The sequence below is a fragment of the Drosophila miranda genome (genome assembly GCF_003369915.1).
Source record: "Drosophila miranda strain MSH22 chromosome Y unlocalized genomic scaffold, D.miranda_PacBio2.1 Contig_Y2_pilon, whole genome shotgun sequence".
Lineage (NCBI taxonomy): Eukaryota > Metazoa > Arthropoda > Insecta > Diptera > Drosophilidae > Drosophila > Drosophila miranda.
Window position 1 is genome coordinate 21,539,123 of NW_022881614.1, and position 21,967 is coordinate 21,561,089.

The following is a 21,967-nucleotide window of genomic DNA, read 5'->3' on the forward strand; positions in this document are numbered from 1 at the left end:
GAATTTTGATCGTAGCACTGTAGCTACATTGATCAGATACTGGTGATGTAGTTTGGCGAGTTTGACAGGTCGGTATATAAAAAAAAGAGGAAAATGACTTAACTGTTTTAGAAAATAAACTGAAATTACTTTATAACATGATGAAGAAAAAAGGGGTCAAAAGTTTAAGTCAGCAGTTTTGATGAAGATTGCCAGCTCTCTGAGATGTAGCGGCTCTTTTTTTATTAATATTCTGAGCCCGGCAAATCTTTGGCAATCGAAGATCAGGTGTTCGGCATATTCAGTTACATTGCACGTTTCGCAGATATTTGAGTCAATTGCTTTGATTCTGTGTAGGAAGACTTTGTCGTATGTGTGTTCCGTCATAAGTCTGTTAATGGTCTTGATGCTTTTAGCATTCCATTTAAGAGAAAAATGCCAGGGTTTACTGGGTATGTCTGGAAATATGTCTATGAGGCTGGATCCCTTCGTCCTACACTTCGTCCTGTAGTCCTCATTCCATTTGTATACTAAAAAGTTCCTAATTTCTCTTTGAGCCTCCTTGTAGCTGTATTTTATATTTATTGTAAACCCCTCACTTGTAGCAGCCTTTGCTGCTATGTCAGTCTTTTCGTTGATGGCCACACCCTTGTGACCAGGGACCCATAGAATGTCAAGTTTCTAAATGTCTGATTGGTTAATTATGTTGTGAATATCATTCACTAGGTACGAGTCTGTATTCTTATTTTTAATTAAATTAATAGCTCCTAATCCATCACTTAAAATCAAAGCCTTTTTGTAATTATATTTAAGACATAGTTCGCAGGCCTTTTTAAGGCCTACGAGTTCGGCACCTACTGAGGATAATCTGTTTTCTATTTTTTACTTGTGGATATTTCCACTAGGCCATTCTACTATTCCTATGCCACATATACTTTCTGTAACTGAGGCATCTGTTGATAGAATGTTCCAGTCGTCCCTTCTGTACTTGTTCAGAATCTCATAAAATATAGTTTTTATTTCTTCATTCTTCATTCTTCATTCATTTCTTCCTGAAAACAGGTGGCATTACACCAGCGAGGACAAAAATTTCGTGTTTGCTTGTGTCAGGTGGCACCCCAACACACCTTCTGAGTGATTTAGCTTGCGCTATTTCTATATCTTTACTTGCTCCAGATCCCATGTCTGAAAAACTTGTGATAGCATATTCTTGTTTTGTTCTAATAAAAGCTTTGAAGATGTTGGTACTTGTTTTAGGTTTTAGACCTGATTTGATAGTAGTCGCAAGCTGGAGGAGTCTGTTGCATTTTTTTGTTTGTTCTTTAACCATTTTTACATGACTGACATTTGACATGTTTGCGCTAATCAGTCTGCCTAAGAAACGGATATCTTTTCGATTTGGTATAGGCACATTTCTAACAGAAATATTTACCGCTCTGACCTGTCTTTTTCCTACATTCATTGCTGCAGATTTGCTTGGATTGAAGCTAAAACCGAGATCACCACATAGAAGGTTAAAGTCATTTAGTTTTTTATTAAGGTTTTCAACCGCTACAGTAAACTCTCTGTTGGGAGAGATTATAACGAAGTCATCTGCAAATTGCATCATATGAGTATTTCTATCACAGATCTGATGTAGTCTTTTTGTGTATACATTAAAAAGGAGGGGCGACAGACAAGAGCCCTGTGGGATTCCTCCCTGAACTACCTGAACAGCTTCCCCTATTTTCAGTAGGTTCATAGACATAAAACCATAGCTCGCAAATAACTGTTGACACTTTCGGCGTGTCTGATAAAAACCTCTCATTGACGAACACATTGAGAAAAGGGACTGAAAAGACCCGATCAAATCCGTTTTTGCTCAACTCGCTCTTCGCTCAAGCAAAGACCGACTTTTTCACTTCTCTTTTGTTCCTGTTTTTCACTGAGCATCTTGTCGCGAGCGAACGAAAAAAGTGTCTTTTGCGTATGTATGCGTGCTTGTACGTGTGGTGGCTGTGGCAACGATCACTTGCCTTCGTGAATTGTGTCAGACACTGTCCCAAACCCAAAATGAGCCTGTTCCTGAACAACTTTCCGAAATTTTTACTGATGTGAAGAACTTTGCTTTGAACAATGGCCGTTTACCATTAAATGCCGATATATGGCAGCTTTTTAACGACATGAAGCTAAGATCACCACACTTGAATTCGCTCGCACAGGTGGTGCTGGCTACACCGGCCACTCAGGTATCGGTCGAAAGAGCCTTTTCAGCACTTCATTATATTTTGAATGAAAAACGTTGCTCTTTAAGTGCGGAAAATATTAACTCATTGTTAGTGGTTAAGCTAAATTCGTATTAATACAAAATATATACATACATACATATATACATACATCCATATCCATGTCTCTTCAGTTTGCAGAAAATTCGCATATAAGTATAAATATTACAATAACATAACCATAAGATGCGAAAAACATGAATAAATAAACATAAACACGAATAAAAAACTAAAAACACTTTACTCAGACACTTTTTGGGTTCTGCTCATCTAAAGACACTTTTGCTGCGAGCGCTTGACCAAAGTGTCTCTCTAAGCTGTTATTGTGAGACCCGATCGTGTGTCGGGCTCAACCGAAAACCCGAAACACATAACACAAGCGAAGAGACAAAAAGTGTTCTGCTCAGTGAGAGAACGCTTCTGCGTGGTCTTTTTCGGTTTTGTCAGTGACGAGACCGCAAAGGGAAAAAGTGTTGACCGTCGTTTGCGAGCTATGCATAAAACTGATGATCCAGTCAATGTATGTTTTAGGAAAACACTCATTTTCCATTAGTCTTTTTAAGAATTTCAGGTTGACACAATTGTAGGCATTGTTGAGGTCAACAACCACAAGAGTAACGTGTTCCTTGTTCTTTTTCTTTGCCGCTACCACATTGATGACATCATTTATGCACATCGCTGCAGACTTGTTTTTTTTGGTATGCATAAGATCTGTAGGGTATAATCTTGTTTTCTTGTATATGCTTTTCCAGCCTGGCTTTCACCATGCCATTTACTGTCTTGGCTAGAACCGAAATGAGGGATATGGGTCGAAAATGTTTTACGTCAGTCAGATCCATGTTTTTTTCGGTATTGGTACAATTCTGATAGATCTCCATTCGACTGGGAAATCGCACATAGCCACTCGACGGTTGTAAAAATGTACAAGTTCTGTCTTTATACTAGTGTTGAGAGCACTCAGCATCTCGTATGTGATGTGATCTATTCCTCCTGCCGTTTTTCTGTTTCTGACTAACACAGCCTCTAACTCTTCCAAGGAAAAGAAAGGATTTTCATTGTTCTTGGTTGAGTACATTTCTTCGTCTACATCCTTTGCTTCTGAGGTTATTTGTTCGTTAAGGAATTCCAGGTATGGCCCAGCTTTGTCAGGGTCGAAAATTTCTGGGTGTTCTCTTGACAGTTTTTTAGATTTCTGAGGAATCTCCAGGCTTCTCTTGAGTTCGATTTTACATTTAACTCTGTTAACTTCCTGGCATAGCTAGTTCTTTTGTCAATTTTAACAGATTTTTTCCATTTAACCTTGAGGTTAACAGCAGAACAATAATTTTGAAAGGAGGGTTCTGAAGCTGTCTTCTTCTGCGACTCTGCAAACTCCCTGAATAGTTTGGCTAAATTCTCGTCCCACCATAATTTTGGACATTTGTTTTTGATTTCATAAGTAGCTGCTTTTATTTCCTGTTGGATGTTCTTCGCTAAATTATCCATATCTTTGTCGGCCTCAAACTGGATTAGCTTTTTCAGTAGCCTGTTTTTGGCAAGGAAAGTTTTGAGTTTGTGTTGATATCCTGCTGTTTCAAAGGTTATTGGGTGATGGTGGCTGCCTCCTAGGTAAAACTTTTCGCATTTCCAATTCTCTATATGAATACCCTTTGTAAAAGTTAAATCAAGTACAGACCCTGATGTTGAGTCGATGTGTCTTCTGAATGTGAGACTGTGGTCATTTGCTAGACTGTAGCCAGCATTTGACATAGCTTGCATGAGAAAAGTTCCCTTTTCACTGTTGGTTCTGTCTCCAGAAAAGGTATGTCTTGCGTTAAAATCTCCTGCAATTATGACTTTTCCGAATGCATCTAAATATTCAAGGAAATTGTTAATCGCTTGCTTGAAGGATGCAAGAGACAACAAAGGTTCAAAATATACTGAGGTGATAAGAAATTTATCTTTGTTGTTGATGGTTCTTGCTATAATTATATCTTGCTCTGTCTCATATATCAGTCTTTTAACTCTTAATTCTTTTTTGTAGGCAATCGCCACTCCTCCATAACCGTCCTCTCTATGTTTTTCTAACCTATTGAAGTTGGCTAGTTTCCTAAAACGGAGATCGTGAGAGAAAACTTCAGCCAGAATGGCAAAGTCGAAGTTTTCATTGTTTAAGTAGAATACTAGGTCGTTTTTATTGGCTTTAATAGATTGAATGTTATGTTGTAAAAATTTCATATTTATTTAGATGGATGTGACACATCATTTGAGTCGACTAAACGAGACAACATGTCAACCATCTGTTGAATGGTAAATTTGTTTTTTTTTAGTTCTTTGTTTTCAAAAAATGGTACGTGATTACTAGAATCGCTGGTATATGATTCTAAGTGATAGTGGGGTTTTTGTGCAGGAACCAAAGGTCTCTGCACTAACCTGCTCGCATAACTGTGTTTTTTTAAAACTTCATTTGCTTTAACGTTTTTGTTTTGAACATTTTCCTCATTTATATCTAGTTTTGGATAGTTTTTTTCATAATTATCTAACAGCGAAAAATTTTGATGGATTGAGTAAGTGCTAAGCACTTCCTTACGCGCGATTTTTTTGATTGTCATTATTTTGTTAATGTCCATCTCCTTTTCCCATACTGGGCACATCAGTCTGTCCCTAGCTGAGTGATTTTTCCCATTGCAAAGGATACATTTGAGACCATTGCACTCCTCGACTCCGCATTTATATCACCTCCTAGCTGATTTGCATCTGGTCGAAGTGTGACCAAGTCTGCCACAATTATAACATTGCCTTACTCTGGGAACATATATGCTTACTTTCATCCCACATATCCCAAAAAGAGATACCTTTTCTGGTTTCCTCAAAACCAATTTTGACTGTTTCTAATGGTATGAGCTTGAATGTTTCGTTGTTGTCATCGGTTGTAATTTTCTGCCTTCTTGCTAATTTTTCAATTGACTTAATTTGTATGTTAGAAGTAATATTATCCATAATTTCATTCTCAGAAAAACCGAGGGGCACCCCTTTAATTACTCCATAGGATTCCACATAGTCTTTTGGTATAAATACCACTAAATTCATTTTTTTTAACTCCTCATTTAAAACTAAATCATTTGCTTCGCTGAAAACCTTAAAATAAATCTTGTATAGTGTAGGCGCAAGAGCTACGATTTCTTTAATTCCTTTGATTTTAAGGTGTCTTATTTTTTCAAAAAAGAATAAGCCATTTTTGGTGTTTTTGTTTTCGAAGATGGTACTGTTCTTAGTCGATACTAGTACAGCCGCATCACCGATGTGGCACTCACTATACAACACTGTTTCTCTTTCGATACCTACATTTGATGGGTTTATAATCGGATTAGTATTTTTATTCAGTGTTTTAGTCATTTCAGTATTTCCAGTAAAACCATTTATGGCATTTGTGTGAGAATTGTGAACGGTCACACCGTCAGAAGCCTCCACCATTTTGTTACTGTCATCGTCTATCAGCATTTTGTTATTTATGTCTGTATTGGTGTTGTCGCTTTTTTGTTCCTTGCGCATCTTTTTTGCTGGGTACTTTTCGTTAGTCAAGCTGTCGAATATGTCCTCTTTCACACCTGAACACAAAGCACTGAAGTTTTTTGCTATTGTTTTTTGGGTTTGAATTTTGCCGCTTTTTGCCACCTGATCAGGGGGTTTCAATTTGGCAGACACCGAGTGACCGGCGTCCGCCATACTTGCTGGTTTAACCAGATTGCCAAAGACTTACCTCTCCTTTGGGAAATGAAAAGAGGAATAATTTATATATTGATGAAGATTTGTATGAAATAAACAATGATCCAATTTTTACAATCACTTTTAATTAAGCCTTTGTTGCTTGGAAAAAGTCACCTTTCAGACTGTTAAGAAAAAACACGACCGGTCTCGCTCGCTGATGAAAAGGAAGTGTTATCGGCAGACATTATTGTCACTTTTTTACCAACGCTTCGCTTCGTTTGAGTGTGTTTCAGTGTGACCTGATCTATCGCGGTCTTATGGATAAAATCTATGGCAGCCCTCAGAAATATACCAAAAAATACCGTAAGTCTACTGACGATTCTATTGTACATTTCCTCGTATTTTAATATTTGGATTAATATTACTAGCTACGGCCCTCAGCTCTGAAAACGTAATTTTATCCGATTGATAAATCAATTTTCTACAACACCACACAATTTTAAATATTCCTTTTATTGGAATTGATTGTAAAATAAGTTTAAACAATTTCCACTATCTTCTCTACCAAATGTTCGCCCTGTTTTCATATAAGCCCCATAGAAGCTGTGGAGATAATGTTTTTTATCCCCAATCGGCGAGACTAATTATTTCGAATTAAATAAAACTCGGCGCAGAAATAAAATTACGATATGTTCTTTAATGCGTGACATCCAAATTGCATGTGTGGCTTGCCTGCCCTTTACATTGCGGCTCCGATCGCAAGGCGCAGCTTCGCTCGGCCGACGTCGGTAGGCAAACGCAAAGCGGAGATAGCGAAGAGCGAGCTGGCAGAGAGCGTTTAGCAGGGCAAGCAAGCGCAGAGCTTTAACAAACAAATGAGTGACATAGACATAAGTAACAAACAAAATAAGCGGCTGAGGGCCAAGAATTAGGTGCTATTTGGCAAGCAGCTAATCGGCTGGGTTCTGCTCCGAACATTCACCCCCCGTTGGAAGGCAAAGGCTTTCAACAGATCCATCCTGAAGGGGCAGAACCGCTATTTTTCCAACGGCCCTCTTGAAAAGGCCCTTTTGAGTGCGGATGACGGCTACTCTGATGGTTCCATCTTTTCCTGGGATGACGCTCTCAATGCGGCCAAGCGGCCACCTTAATGGTGGCAGCGTTTCCTCCTTGATCATGACGAGCGCTCCTAGCTTGATGTTTGGAGACGATGACCGCCACTTGCTCCGCTCCTGAAGAATCGAAAGATACGCCGTGCTCCATTTTCTCCAAAACGCCTGCTTCATTTGACACAGCCGCTGCCATCGACTAAGTAGGTTGACCCGGAGATGCGCCACATCTGGCTCGTCGAATGCAGCTTTCGGGGCTCCATTGAGAAAGTGGTTTGGCGTGAGCACATCTAGATCATCGGAACTTTCTGTAATTGCATAAAGCGGACGGGAATTTAACAAAGCAGAGATTTCACAAGCCAAGGTCTGAATTTCATCAAGGGTAAAAATGTAGGTCCCGACGATGCGATGAAAATGATATTTAGCTGCTTTTACAGCCGCCTCCCACAAACCCCCAAAATGAGGTGAGCGAGGGGGATGAAATTCCAGTCGATTCCACTAGAAACGCAGAGATGTGACACAGTCGACGTATGAGGATCGCTGAGGAACATTTGCCGAAGCTCCAAAAGCTCATTTTTTGCTCCTACAAAATTTGTAGCGTTGTCTGACCAGATGATTCGAGGTTTGGGACGTAGACTTATAAAACGCCTTAATGCTGCCAGAAAGGATTCTGTAGATAGATCCCGAACGACTTCCAAATGAGTTGCTTTGGTGCTAAAGCATACGAAGACAGCGATGTAACATTTGATAGGAGGCCTGCTTCTGACTTCCGACTTGTGATAAAAGGGTCCGCAAAAATCAACGCCCGTTGTGTGGAATGCTGGATTAATAATAGGAGGAGCATTGCCTCCTGAGAGCGGCGATCTTGGCAGAGTAACCCGTAGCCCATCCACGACTCTCACTAATCTCCCGACCTCTGCTCTTTTGCGTCCCCCCACAGGTGGCGATGGTGGAGGTGCAGCTGGACCCCGACACAAAGGTTCCGCCCGGAATGCTAGTGGCGTTTGCGATCTGCACCACTATGCTGGTGGCCGTGCATATGCTGGCTTTTATGATTAGCACCTGCATCCTGCCGAACATCGAGGTAGTGTGCAACCTGCACAGCATCTCCCTGGTGCACGAGTCGCCGCACGAGCGCCTGCACTGGTACATTGAGACGACGTGGGCATTTTCGACGCTGCTGGGGTTGATCCTATTCCTGCTGGAGATAGCCATACTGTGCTGGGTAAAGTTCTATGATCTGAGCCCGCCGGCGGCCTGGTCGGCCTGCGTGGTGCTGATACCCGTGATGATTATCTTCCTGGCTTTCGCCATACACTTCTATCGGTCTCTGGTGACGCACAAGTACGAGGGGACGGTCTCCGGCATACGGGAGCTGGAGATCCTCAAGGAGCAGATGGAACAGGATCACCTCGAGCACCATAACAACCATAATCGCAATAACGGCATCCACTACGGTGCCGCCGGCGACATCGTTTAGCAGTATCAATCGCGCGAGGATCCCACGAAGCAATAAACCATCTCGGCGATCCTTCTCTGAAAACTTAACGAAAACGAAAAGAAAAGACACTTACGGCAGTGGGCCAGAGGCCTCGCCGTCAATCCTCAGACTAAATAAGTGAATATTTTGTAAATTTGTAGTTGATGCAAATTGTGATACGCAGAAGGCAGTAGATTTTTATTATACAAAAACAGTATGAGTACGTATATTCTAAAGGATTATGCCCCGAGCAATGTTTCTTTAAGCTCAAGACCTTTACATCGTAACCCCTGTGTACTCATCGCATGCAATGATGAAAGACTCATGAGTTTCTGAACCTTGGGAATCCAGAACTTGGATCGGATAAGTCGCACCATTAGTTGGTTCCCGCCATGAAGAGTTATCCGGTGGGTGAATTGCGCGAGAAGGCGGGATAGCCGGCAGCGGTACGGCAGAATAATGGGATGCCGTTCGTCGTACTTCAGAAAGGTAGAAGTTGCGATACGGCCATATGCTCTTATGAGCCCATGTTGGTCTAGGAACGGGTTTAAATTCAGGATAGAACTTGACCTTGGCACTGGCCGCTTCTCGCTTAGGCAGTGATGCTCTTGGGAGTATTCCCTGCGCTGAGTCTCTAGGATAAGAGTGCGCTCAGCTTCGGTAATGTCTTCGCTTGCAAGGTGGTCCTCTTGTCCGGTGACCAGCTTCCGGCAGCGTTTTGTGAAGCGAAGGACATAAGCACGGACTCGCAGGGCTCTCTCCAGATTGGAAAACCGATCGAGGAAGTCTTCGGATGGGCTCGGTGCAAAATGAACCTTCAGAGCACGTTGCTCGAGGGTTATCACGGGATCGTCCCCGCATTGGGCTGGCCATTGATGCCGGGGCCCTTCCAACCACGCTGGTCCGTGCCACCAGAGTTGGTTCTCGACGAGCTCCTGTAAGGATACGCCCCTGCTGGCAAGGTCGACGGGATTTTGTGCGGACGGAACGTGACCCCAATTCTCGACCCCGGTGGCTTGCGAAATTCTGGTCACTCGGTTGGCCACGAAGGTCCAGTGGCAAGCAAGCTTTTTCAGCCAGGACAGGACTATAGCGGAATCTGTCCAGAAGTAACAGGTTGTAGGTGCGCTTGGCATATTTGGCAGGATAGCCGTCACCATTTCGGACAGCAGCACGGCGCCGCACAGCTCTAACCGGGGGAGCGATACAGTCTTAACGGGTGCGACTCGTGTTTTCGCGGTAAGCAACTGTACCTTGACCAGGTGGTCAGTCTCGATGCGTAAGTAGATCGCCGCACCGTACGCCTTTTCGGACGCATCGCAAAATCCGTGATGCTCGACCCTTACAGCTGGTTCGGAGCCAATCCACCTTGGAATGCGGATCTGGTCGAGAGCGGAGTAGCTCCGCAGAAAACTCTGCCAGCGCTGACGCATCTCGGTCGGAAGATCTTCGTCCCATCCCACTTCTTGCAACCAGATCTCTTGCATGAAGATCTTTGACCGGACAATGAAAGGCGCCAACCAGCCTGCAGGGTCGAACAACCTTGCTATCTGGGAAAGCACCGCTCGCTTGGTATTGGATGCCGTAGATGCCAGTTCTGGCGGAACGAAGAAGAAATCGTCTGTTGTCGCCTTCCAGCGAATTCCGAGAGTCTTGGCTGTGCGTTCTGCCTCGAGTTCAAGGAAGTCGGTGTGAAGGAGATGGTCATTCGGAATGGTAGTCAGGATATCCTTGTGGTTGGACGTCCATTTTCTCAGTGGAAACCCGGCAGAACTCAGGGCGGCCTGTAACTCGCGGATAGCTAGTTGAGCCTCAGTGGGAGAGTCTGCTCCCGCTAGGACGTCGTCGACATACATACAGGACCGAATGATGTGACTGGCTCTTGGGAATCGGGACTGGACATCGTCTGCAAGCTGCTGCAACACCCGGATGGCGAGAAAGGGAGCACAATTGACTCCAAAGGTGACAGTTTGCAACTCATAGTCGCGTATCTCGCCCTCCTTGTTGCGAAACAAAATTCGCTGGAAGGGGGTGTGCTTCGGATCTACCCAAATCTGCCGATACATCTTGGTGATGTCAGCATTGAAGACGTACCGGTAGTAGCGCCACTTCAGGATCTGAAGGGTTAAGTCGGACTGGCTGGATGCGTTAAATACAACGCGGACTCGTGGTGGTGCTATCAGGCTTGAAGACAGCGTGGTGCGGCAGTTAGTAGGTTGAGGACCCATGAGTCGGAAGAACTTCTGTCATGTGTCCAAGCTCTAGGTATTCTTGGATCACGGTGTCGTACTGCTCTTGTAGGGGACTGTTTCTTTTCACGCGATTTTCGTTTCTTAGGAACTGGGCCAGCGCGGTTGCCCTTGAATACCCCAGATCTGATCCGAGATGATCTGGGTCGCGAAACGGTAACGTGACGACGTATTTCCCGCTTGGCGTTCTTGACGTAGTTCGGAGGAAATTTCTTTCGCAGTACGAATCCGACTCGCTTTCTATTTAAGTAGGAATGTCCTCCACCTCCCAAAACTTTGTGAGGAGTTTGTCTAACGGAGTCTCTAGCTCGGTGGAAATTTGCGTGGAGAAGGATGCGACCCTGCCTTGTACCGTGTTTGGCACTGGGCCTGTAAGAACCCATCCGAAAATGGTCTCCTGTCCGAGGAGAGATCCACAGATGTTCGTCTGTGAGCCGCTCAAGAGGATGGATGGAAGGATGTCGGCACCAATCAGGACATCTATTTGTGAGCTTGCGTAAAATGTCGGGTCTGCCCATGGCAGGTTCGGCAAGTCTCGCAACGAGTGTTGCGGGATCGGATGGGAGGTAAGGCTGCCTGATAGTTCCGGCAGGACATAGGCTGTGGCGTCCAAGTGTAAGCCCGGCTTAGTCGGGGAGCGGATGGAAAAATGGCTGAGCTTCTTGGACTGAGCGGATATGGTCTGATTGAGGCCCGAGACCTGTGCCTGGGCGAGTCGGAATGGCAACTTAATGATCTGGAAGAGACGTTCCGTAATGAACGTCGCCTCGGAGCCCGGGTCGATTAGAGCGCGGGTGCGAAAGTTTGTCCCCAAGTGGCAAATATTAATAATAGCCGTGCCCAGGAGTACCGCCCTCTTGCCGGAGGCGAAATAGTTCTGAATGCTAGGCTGAGCTTCGGCAGGAGTCGGAAGTGGTACGGAGTTGGGTACGGATTGGCTGGAAACTGGAGTGCCACGGTGCAGCAGCGTATGATGCCGGTCTCCACACGTATTGCAGTTGTGGGCGCTTTGGAATTCACGAATCTGGTGACCTCTTGCGAAACAGTTTAAGCAAAGCATTTTTTGCTTAATATAGCTGGAGCGAGCATCAGTTCTCATCTGAAGGAATTGAGGGCATACCCGGATCGGATGGTTCTCTTTGGAGCAAAGATCACACGTTCTCCGCTTCGGATCCACAGTTGTTCCGAACGAGTGAACCCGCCTTGCAACAGGGCTCCCTTGGGAACGGAATGGGTTGTGATTGCCCTTTGAACTCTCTGACATGGGTAGACTCGCCCTGGAGTGGGCCTGAGTCTCCATGCCTGGATGGCCATCCTCGGTCACCTCGAGAGACAGGTACCGCTCCGCCAGGAACTTGTCCATAGCGTGCCAGGTGGGAATTTCGGACTTGTGTGTCACGGACTGCTCCCAAAGCTCCAAAGTCGCTTTCGGCAACTTCGCGGATATGAGGTACACTCACACTCTGGCAACGTAAATGCTGTCTGTGGAGACCTCGGAGTGGTTGAGTGTCGTAAGGCACTTGTGGACGGCCCTCTGAAGCTCTTTTAGCGCTGCAGCTGACTGGGTGCGGATTTGGGGCAGACTGAAAAGGATCTTCAGCTGGGCTTTGAGTATCAGCCTCTTGTTTTGGAAACGCTCACGGAGGGCGCTCCATGCGGACGCGAACCCTTCGTTCGTGAGTGGAGCCTGTGCCACTATGTCGTGGGCCTCACCGCTTGTTTTTTTGTTGAGGTGGAACAGTTTTTCTACTGGAGCCAACCTCGGGTTCTCTATATATATGGCGGTGAACAGGTCTCGGAACGTGGGCCACTGCTGGTAGTCCCCACTGAAAACATCAGTGTCACATGGAGGAAGACGGCAACCGCCGGGAGTCGGCACTTGAATGGCCAGTTGAGGCGTGTGAGGGACAGTCGGGGGTTCGAGCTGATCGTTCAGTTCGGCAAGGCATTGCGCGTAGACCGCGTAGCAGTCATCGTACATCCCCTGGACGTCAGCTGCCCCCTCTGGATCTACTTCCGTTATCGCCTCCACACAGGCCTCGAACTCCGCGTCCACCTTCGCCCACAGGCTTCGGAATTGATCTCGATGGACTTGGGAGAGCGAGCGGGTTGGTGTGCTAGCATCTGGAGCGCTGAGCTTCTGGTCGAAGCGTGTCAGTCTGCTTGCAGCCAAGGCAAACTTAGACCGTGCGGAACTGGCGACCGATTGGGCCATAGTGCTCGGAACCGTGCGAGGGACGACCGAGGGGAGCAACAAGGCCTCAAAGGCATGTGGTGTGTGAGCCCTGGACGTGGTCGGACCTCGCTCAGCTGGGGCCGGACGGGAAGCTGTGGGCGTAGTGATTGAGCCGTTGGAGCTGGGTGGGTGGGTCAAACTCAGCGAACTCCCCCGCCTAAACTTCTTGCGAGATTTCTTCTCACCAGTGGGCATGGTTGGCTGATGGATTTGCGATAGCGCGTATCAGAGTCGCAAAGCAGGTGAGCGGAAATGGAGAAGTGGAAGTTGTGAACGACGAACCGTGGTTATGTGGCCTTGGCGGGATTTATCGCGAGTATTTATATAGTAGAAGTCGGGCACCGTGGCCGGAATATATAAATATAAAATACTACGATCAAATAAAAAACAAAGGGCCAACCAAGAGCGACTAATAAGGATGAGCAATGATATGGATGCACAAGGTACCCCTATATAGAGTCGGTTGCAAACGAATGTTGAAAACAATATACCCTCGAAGTGCTGGGTAGCGCTACACTTGGCGTTCCGTTACGGTCAAGCGCGGCACCGAAAGAGCGAGAAATGAATACATATGTATGTATGTACATATGTATGCCACGGGTACTCGGACTGGGATGGAAAACTCGCACAAAATCACTGCACTGGTGTTGGGCTTACTTATCTTGAACTTAGAGCGATCCGCCGATGCTGGCTGGATTAAGCTTCTCCTTATGGGGAAGGCGAAGATCCGGCTCGAAGGACCAATGTTTGTAGGAGGGCGGATCACCGGAGCGGCTTTCCAGCGACGAGTGGGAAAATATCCAAAAGAAGAAGTCAGAGTTGTTCCAATAAATATGTTCCTTGTATTTCGGTATATATGTATGTGGACTGTAGGTCCGCGTATGTGCACGACGACAGCTTGTAGCGGGGTGGGAAACGTAACTAAAACTAGGCCTTACGATCTATGCTCCATGATGGCTTGAGCGCCGGGTGGATCGTGGGTCGTAAAGTCTCCCGAGCGCCCCTCCGAGCGCGCGAGAGCGAGTTGAGACCGGAGCGCACGAAGTTGGCACAGTGCGCGGCAATCGTCTGCTGCTGGCCTGAACAATATTTATTATTGACATATGAAAATGGTAAACAATAAAACTTTTTTGCTTAATTTATCGCCTTCCAGAAATTATAGAAATAAAACTATTATTCAAATATTTTTAATAATTCCGCTTATTCCCCAGCGCTGGGTTAACCGTAATTTCGCTTAACAATGTTTTGCAGCCCATTTTCGATCACTTATGAACCAATACACTTGAACAAAATCAGCAATCAGCTTGTTGAAAAAACAAACATGCTTGATCGATCAAACTAAGCTAAGCTGATTTCAGCGAGCTTTTTCAGCCTTCAGCTCAGCTCAGTCTGCAATGTGCGCACTTGCACCGGTGCAGTGTGTTTGTTTTTTCAGAGCTTATAAGTCAGCCATCAGCTCCGATTTCAGCTCCGCTTTCAGCTATAGTGTGCGCGAGCCCTTAGTATTCGATGTGTCCTGCGACATGGCTGTAAATGGCATTTCTACACGATTTCTACATTGGTGCATTGGAGAAGAGGGTGAGTCCATAAAGCGTCTTCAAACTACTGGAAAATACTAAAAATACCAATCAGTGTGACCGCGGACGCGGAATGCACCAATTGCAACGCGATGTATTCCCGCGCAACAATCGATCTCATCTCAATTAAACCAGTAACCCCATACAGTATATATTCGTAGATGTGCCGGTTCATACACCGAACATGTTGCAAACGAACTGTCTAGATTAGATCACAGGGTCTCCGGCTACCAGCGCCGCAGCCGAATTTTTTGTTCACGGAAATAACCCCCCCAATTCATAAGCCGCCGAATCATAATGATTATTTTAAATGATCTATTCCTTCACAGAGAACTTACGAGTATGTACCCTACGCTTTGCCACAAACCGAGTCGTTTTCGATTTCCCCCTACCAGATGTAGGACTCCATCCAGCATTACCAAGCATTACCGAGGCGTAGTCGAGACAGACCGAGTCCTATCCCAGCAGGACAGAAGCGCACCCCTTGCAAGATCCGAACCAAACAAGCCATCGTCATCCTTCGATCCTTCGAAACCACGGGAAACCAATCTAGATAGATATCGTTGTTAGGTTTAAGGATATACATACGCGTCTATTCATTTATATAATAGATAAGATATTTTCTACTTGTTTATTTATTTATGTTAAGCTAAGTTATGATAAATAAAATTATTGGAAAACCATCCTTGCTGTATCCTCTACCGGGGAAACTATCCAGATTACAAAACAACGTGGCACGCCCACATTGGTTCACAAACAGCGGAGAAAAATAAATATTTTTTATTGGGCAAAATGTCCTTGATCCTTGATAAGGACTCCATTGAATCAGGGACTTTTTTCCGATCAAAGGAAGCCGTCGCACGCCTATATCGGCCCACAAATAGCCTAGAAAATGTGTAATGTTGGGGTTGCTGGAGTCCTTACCGAAGGATCAAGAAGATTTTTCTGATCCCGGAGGGCCGTGGCACGCCTAGATCGGCTCACAAATAAGCGAGAAAACAAGATATATATGTATGGAGCAAATATCCTTGGTCCCTTGGTCCTTGATACGGAATGCATTAGATTAAGGAAGCAATTCCGGCTACGGGAAGCCGTCGCACGTTTAGATCGGGCCACAAATAACGGCGAAAACAAGATATATATGTCTGTAGCAAATATCCTTGATCCTTGGTCCTTGATAAGGACTGAATTAGTTCAAGGAAGCTATTCCGAGTACGCACGCCTAGATCGGGCCACACAAAAAACACAACAAAAGTTGCTGTAAAAAAATTTTTGCTTGCTTGATCTAATGCATTCCGTATCAAGGACCAAGGGTCAAGGATATTTGCTATAGATATTTGCGTGCCATTGCCCGCCGGGATTAAACAAATCTATTTGATCCTTCGGTAAGGACTCCAGCAACCCCAACATTACACATTTAGTTTTCTAGGCTATTTGTGGGCCGATATAGGCGTGCGACTGCTTCCTGTGATCGGAAAAATGTCCCTGATTTAATGGAGTCCTTATCAAGGATCAAGGACACTTTCCCCCATCAAAAATATTTAGTTTTCTCCCCCATACAAGGATGATTTTTCAATAGTTTTATTCATCGAAACTTAGCTTAGTATAAATAAATAAATAAGTGGAAAACATTTGCATATACTATCTAAATATATATATACATATATCCTTAAACCTAACAACAACTATATCTATCTACCTCCTCCCTTGGTTTCCATAGTCAAAGTCCTTGTTATCGATGGCCAGATCGAAGGATGACGATGGCTTGTTGGGTTCGGATCTTGCAAGGGGTGCGCTTGTGTCCTGCTGGGATGGGCCTCGGTCTGTCTCGAATAATGCTTGGATAGGCTCGATTTGGCAAAGCGTAGGGTATATACTCGTAAGTTCTCTGTGAAGGAAGATATATTTTAAAATTATCGACAATTGCATATGTATACTGATTAACTTACGCGGCTCGAAGCTGAATCCCAGCGTTTGATTCGGCGGCGTATGAATGGGAGGGTTGCTGACATTATTTCCCGTGGGCGTGAATCGAAAATGGCTATGACCCGCAGTAGGACAACCAGTGGCTGCCACAGTCCAACCAAGAGCACATCCCTTGGACCTCCCGAGAGCGCGAGGAGCTACGGCGGAATCACCGGCGGAGGAGGTACCGACGGCAAGCGGACGGGAAAGGCGGAGAAAACAGCGTGGGCTCACGTCCTGTGTATGAACTGGCACACCTACGAGTATATTCTGTATGGTTAGTAATTAAACCACTAACAATCGAAATAACAAAAATGCAGATTAAAATTCTTTAGTTTGTTTATTTCAATTTCAATGGGGGCGGGGGATTGTACAAAACACATCTGAGAAATGTATGTACATTTCGAATGGATTATGGCTAAATAAATGTGGGCCCTTCGTTAATTGTAATTGTTGCATACTCGTATTTGTTTATTAAAAGAAAATTCCGTTCTAAAACACATGCGTTTATGTAGTTTGATGTGCCTCAATCAATGAAAAACATTTCGTTTTACTTAACAGTATGTGTGGCGGGGGTGAAGTGAATAGAGAGATATATAATAATGGATACATATAGAGGGTAAGGTAAGGCTAGAGAGATGGATAACAATGAAAATGCTGTAAACTGTGGGCCGGACTTGCGTTCGTTTACCCGCGAATTGGGAGGGGAAAGTAGATTTCGCTTAACTTATCTACATTCAAAGAAGGAATGACTTAAGAGTTAGTTAAAAGTTCTTAGCAGTAATTGTGTAGACCGCAAAACATTGAAAAAGCTGAAAGTTTAAAAATATAACGTAATTATACCCGATACTCAAAATGAGTATTGGGGTATATTAGATTTGTGGTGAAAATGGATGTGTGTAACGTCCAGAAGGAATCGTTTCCGACCCCATAAAGTATATATATTCTTGATCAGCATCAATAGCCGAGTCGATTGAGCCATGTCTGTCTGTCCGTCTGTCCGTCCGTCCGTCTGTCCGTCTGTCCGTCCGTCCGTCTGTCCGTCTGTCCGTCCCCTTCAGCGCCTAGTGCTCAAAGACTATAAGAGCTAGAGCAACGATGTTTTGTATCCAGACTTCTGTGATATGTCACCGCTACAAAAATATTTCAAAACTTCGCCCCGCCCACTTCCGCCCCCACAAAAGACGAAAATCTGTGGCATCAACAATTTTAAAGATACGAGAAAACCAAAAACGCAGAATCGTAGAGAATGACCATATCTTTTAGACTGCAGAATTTGAATAAGATCGTATTATTATTATAGCCAGAATCAAGAAAACAATTTCATTTTTTCTCGCCCTGTCTCTCTCTAACACACACGTAGCATATGCGGCTTTGCTTAGAGTAAAACATTAGCGCCTAGATCTCAGAGACTACAAAAGCTAGAGCAACCAAATTTGGTATCCAGACTCCTAATATATCGTACCGAGACGAGTTTGTTTCAAAATTTCGCCACACCCCCTTCCGCCCCCGCAAAGGACGAAAATTTGGGGATATGCACAAATCTCAAAGACTATTAACGCTAGAGTAACCAAATTTGGTATCCGCACTCCTGTTAGGTTAGGTTAGGTTGACCCGGACGGCCCTCGGAGGGGGCCCCACATAGGCCAGTATGGGGGGGGGTATGAACCGTCGCGGCAGTGTTTAGTGGGTTTTGAAGTCCTCGAGGATCGAGGTATTTTTCGCATAGGCCAGTAGATGCTGTGGCGTCCTCTTGGAGGCATCTTCCAGTGATGCCAGCACTGGGGCGCCCAGGTATCTCCTCCTTGCCCTTAAGAGAGCAGGACAGTTGCAGATGAGATGTTCTAGGGTTTCGGTTGCCCCAGGTTCGTCACAATTCCTACAACTGTCTCTGTTTGTGATTCCTAGCTTTGTCGCATGCGCCGCAGCCAGGCAGTGTCCCGTTAATATTCCCACTAATAATCTGCAGTCCTTCCGTGGTAGGTGCAGCAGGTAGTGGCTGAGTTTGTCATTGCGTTTCTTGCACATGATTTTCGAGGTTCTGCAGGCGGTGGTACTCCTCCACCTACATTCGGTTTGTGATCCGGCCTGCTTTTCTAGATCGCTTTGCAGCGTTCTGAAGGAGACAGGCACGTTCTCGGTTCTCGTATTCGCCAGCCCGACGCCTTCCTTAGCTAGTACGTCCGCCGTCTCGTTCCCTTCGATGCCCTGGTGGCTGGGAATCCAGTAGATCCGCACTGACTTTGTCGTGCTTAGGGTATCTAGTGCCTCCCTGCTCGCCAAGACATTTCTGGAACTGACTGCGGACGACTGCATGGATCTTATCGCCGCTTGGCTGTCGACGAATAGGTTGACCGCATCGTGTGCTCTTTCAGTGAGAAGAGCGACTTCTGCTGCTTTCCTGATGGCAAAAACCTCTGCCTGGAATATGCTACAATGGTCCGGTAGCTTATATGACAGCCTTATCTCAGGGTCTGTACAGTATAGGCCCGCTCCTACTCCACCGTCCATCTTGGAGCCGTCCGTATATATTTTGAGGTGCTCCGTTTGGTCTCTTCCGATTTTCCAGTCTTCAGGTCCTAAGGATGCAGTTGTTTTTACGTCGAGGCATGTTTGGGGGGTCATGTAATCAGTTGATCTGTTCATTTCCCTTCCAATTGAACTATGCCCGTATTCTTGTGGCGACATATTTCCTGAAGCGATGAGGCGTTGTGCTGCCTTTCCTGCAGTCAGACGGGCGTGGATGTCTAGGGGTTCGATTCCAAGTAGGGTTTCGAGTGCTTTTGTTGGGGTTGACCTCAGCGCCCCTGTAATACAGAGCAAAGCCTGTCGCTGAGTCCTTTCCATAAGCTTATGATACGTTTTCTTTCCAGTAGCTTGCCACCACACTAAGACTCCATACAGCAGAGTTGGTCGCACCACCGAGATGTAAATCCAATGCATCAGAGCCGGAGATAGGCCCCATGTGCTGCTGAGCATCTTCTTGGATGCATAAAGCGCAATGGTGGCCTTCTTCACCCTTTCCAATACATTGGGTTTCCATGCCAGTTTACTATCCAGTACTGTGCCCAGGTATTTGACTTGTGTTTTTGGGGTTAGCCTAGTTCGATTGATCTTCGGGGGGGTCCATATCGGTACCTTGTACCTCTTGGTAAAGAGGATGAGGTCCGTCTTATCCGCGTTGATACTGAGTCCTACTTCTTCCGCCCACTCGCGTATCTCCCTGAGTGTTCGTTGCATAAGTGAGCTGAGGGTCGATGGGCAAACACCCGTAATAAGTATGCTTTTGTCGTCCGCATAAGCTGTTATTATTGGGGCCTTCCTTTCGTATCTCTTGATGAGGTCGTCGACCACCAGATTCCACAGGAGGGGCGACAGGACTCCACCCTGGGGTGTGCCTCTGTGTGCCTCTTTCACCATGGAAGCGGTGCCCCACTCTGATTGCACCCGTCTGCAACCTAGGAGGTTCCTTATCCACAGGTTGATTGCTGGGTGTGTATTAGTTGCTACCAGGCAATTTGTTATTGCTTCCGTAGCCACGTTGTTGAATGCTCCGGAGATGTCCACGAATACTCCCAGTGCATACTTTTTATTGTGAAGGGCTTTCTCAATGGTAGCTACTACCGAATGTAGTGCGGTCTCCACCGATTTCCCTTTAGTATAGGCATGCTGGTTGGTTGACATCAGTCCCCCTACCTCATTCCTGATGTGTAAGTCCAGCAGCTTTTCTAGCGTTTTTAATATAAAGGAGGTAAGGCTTATCGGTCTATAGTCCTTGGGACTCGCATGGCTGCACTTTCCTGCAACTCTCGAGGTTCTCCATTGGATAGGGATATAGCCAGTACTTATACAAGCTGTGAATATTGCAGAGAGCCATGGGGTAATCGCCCCTTTGGTCACCTGCATCATGGCTGGGAATATCCCGTCAAGTCCTGGTGCTTTTGTGCCCGCAAAGGAGTCTATTGCCCAGTGGATTCGCTTGGTGGTTAACAAATCTGTTGGGGGTGTTGTTCCTCGGTTGCTAGGTCCTGGTGCTCTTTGGCATCAGCGACCTCGGTGCAACCAGGGAAATGTTCCTCCATTAGTGCTGTTAGGGCTTCGTCACTGCCCTCTGTCCACTGTCCGTCATCTAGCTTTAATTGGCTTTGTATGGTAGGCTGCTTAGAGAGCAGCTTCCGTAGCCGTGCGGTTTCTGGTACTTTCTCGATGTTGGAGCAGAAGGTCCTCCACGAGTTCCGTTGTGCTTTACGTATTTCCTTCTTGTAGCTCCTGAGTAGGAGTCTGTATTCCTCATAGACGATCCCTTCGTTCGCTTGTTTGGCGATCTTAAAGAATTCCTTGAGGTTGTCCCTTTGAAGAGAGAGATCCCGGTTCCACCAGAGTGGCTTGGACCTCTTCTTCGTCCTCGAGGGTTTGCACGATGTGTGGTAGGCGTCCAGCAACGCGTTGGATAGGGTCTCTAGAGACTTCTCTATGTCCTCCGCGGATTTCACTGTGCCCGGACTCGCGAGCTTCGAAGTAACTGTCTTTTTAAACTTTTCCCAGTTTGTATTCCGGGGGTTTCTATAGACTATTACCTTCGAAGAATGTTTGAAGTCGCACTTAAACTGAATGTACTTGTGATCTGAGAAGGAGGGTCTTTCAAGGACCCTCCAGCTAGATACCGTAGTACTGTTTCCCGTTGCTAGTGTTAGGTCTAGCACGTTGGATGAAGTCGGACCCACGAAGGTGTGCTCCTCCCCGACGTTTGCTATATATAGATTAGTATAAAGTATAAAGTCTAAGAGTGACTCACCTCTATCATTGATGTCGGTGCTTCCCCACACATTGTGGTGGGCATTGGCATCCGTCCCGATGACGAGTTGATAGTTTTTGGTGCCGGCTTCTGTCACCAGGCTCCTGAGTTCGTCGGGTGGTGCGGGTCTGTCGTGAGCCATGTAGCAGGAAGCAACCAGAAGGCGCTTTTCCTCGCTTTCCAGCATCACAACCGTCAGGTCATCCGTGCTGTAATGAGACATAAGGTAAGCATGGATTCCCTTTCGTACGAGTACGACGGTTCTGTTCCTGCTTACCGATGTTGCGTAGAACAGGTTGTGATTTGAGGACTTTAGTCCGGCCACTGAATTGCCTGTCGCAATCCAGGGCTCCTGGACTAGAGCTATGTCGGCGAGCCCTTGCTCCATGGCGATGAGGAGCTCCGCCGACGCTACCTTGCTTTTATGAAAGTTTAGCTGCAGCACACTCAGCATGGGTGGCTGGCTCACTTGCATCCGACGGGTTGACTACTAACGTCAGGTCACCGTCTTCCTCGTCTTCGTCCTCAAGCGCAAGACCCTGGGCGGCCTCCACGATGGACTCGAGACCTTAGTCCTTTTCCACCTCGCCTACCTGCAGGGTATGCGCGTCCTTGTCCTCAGGGTG

At 45.9% G+C, this 21,967-nt stretch overlaps 1 protein-coding gene across 1 annotated transcript; it reads left to right on the forward strand.

The window, feature by feature from the left end:
* The first annotated feature begins 6,245 nt into the window (after nt 1–6,245).
* LOC117193313 (calcium release-activated calcium channel protein 1-like) lies at nt 6,246–8,746 on the forward strand. Its single transcript, XM_033398047.1, has 2 exons — nt 6,246–6,293; nt 7,980–8,746. The coding sequence occupies exons 1-2, from the start codon at nt 6,261–6,263 to the stop codon at nt 8,517–8,519; spliced, it is 573 nt and encodes a 190-aa protein (XP_033253938.1). The 5' UTR covers nt 6,246–6,260; the 3' UTR covers nt 8,520–8,746.
* Nucleotides 8,747–21,967: the final 13,221 nt, after the last annotated feature.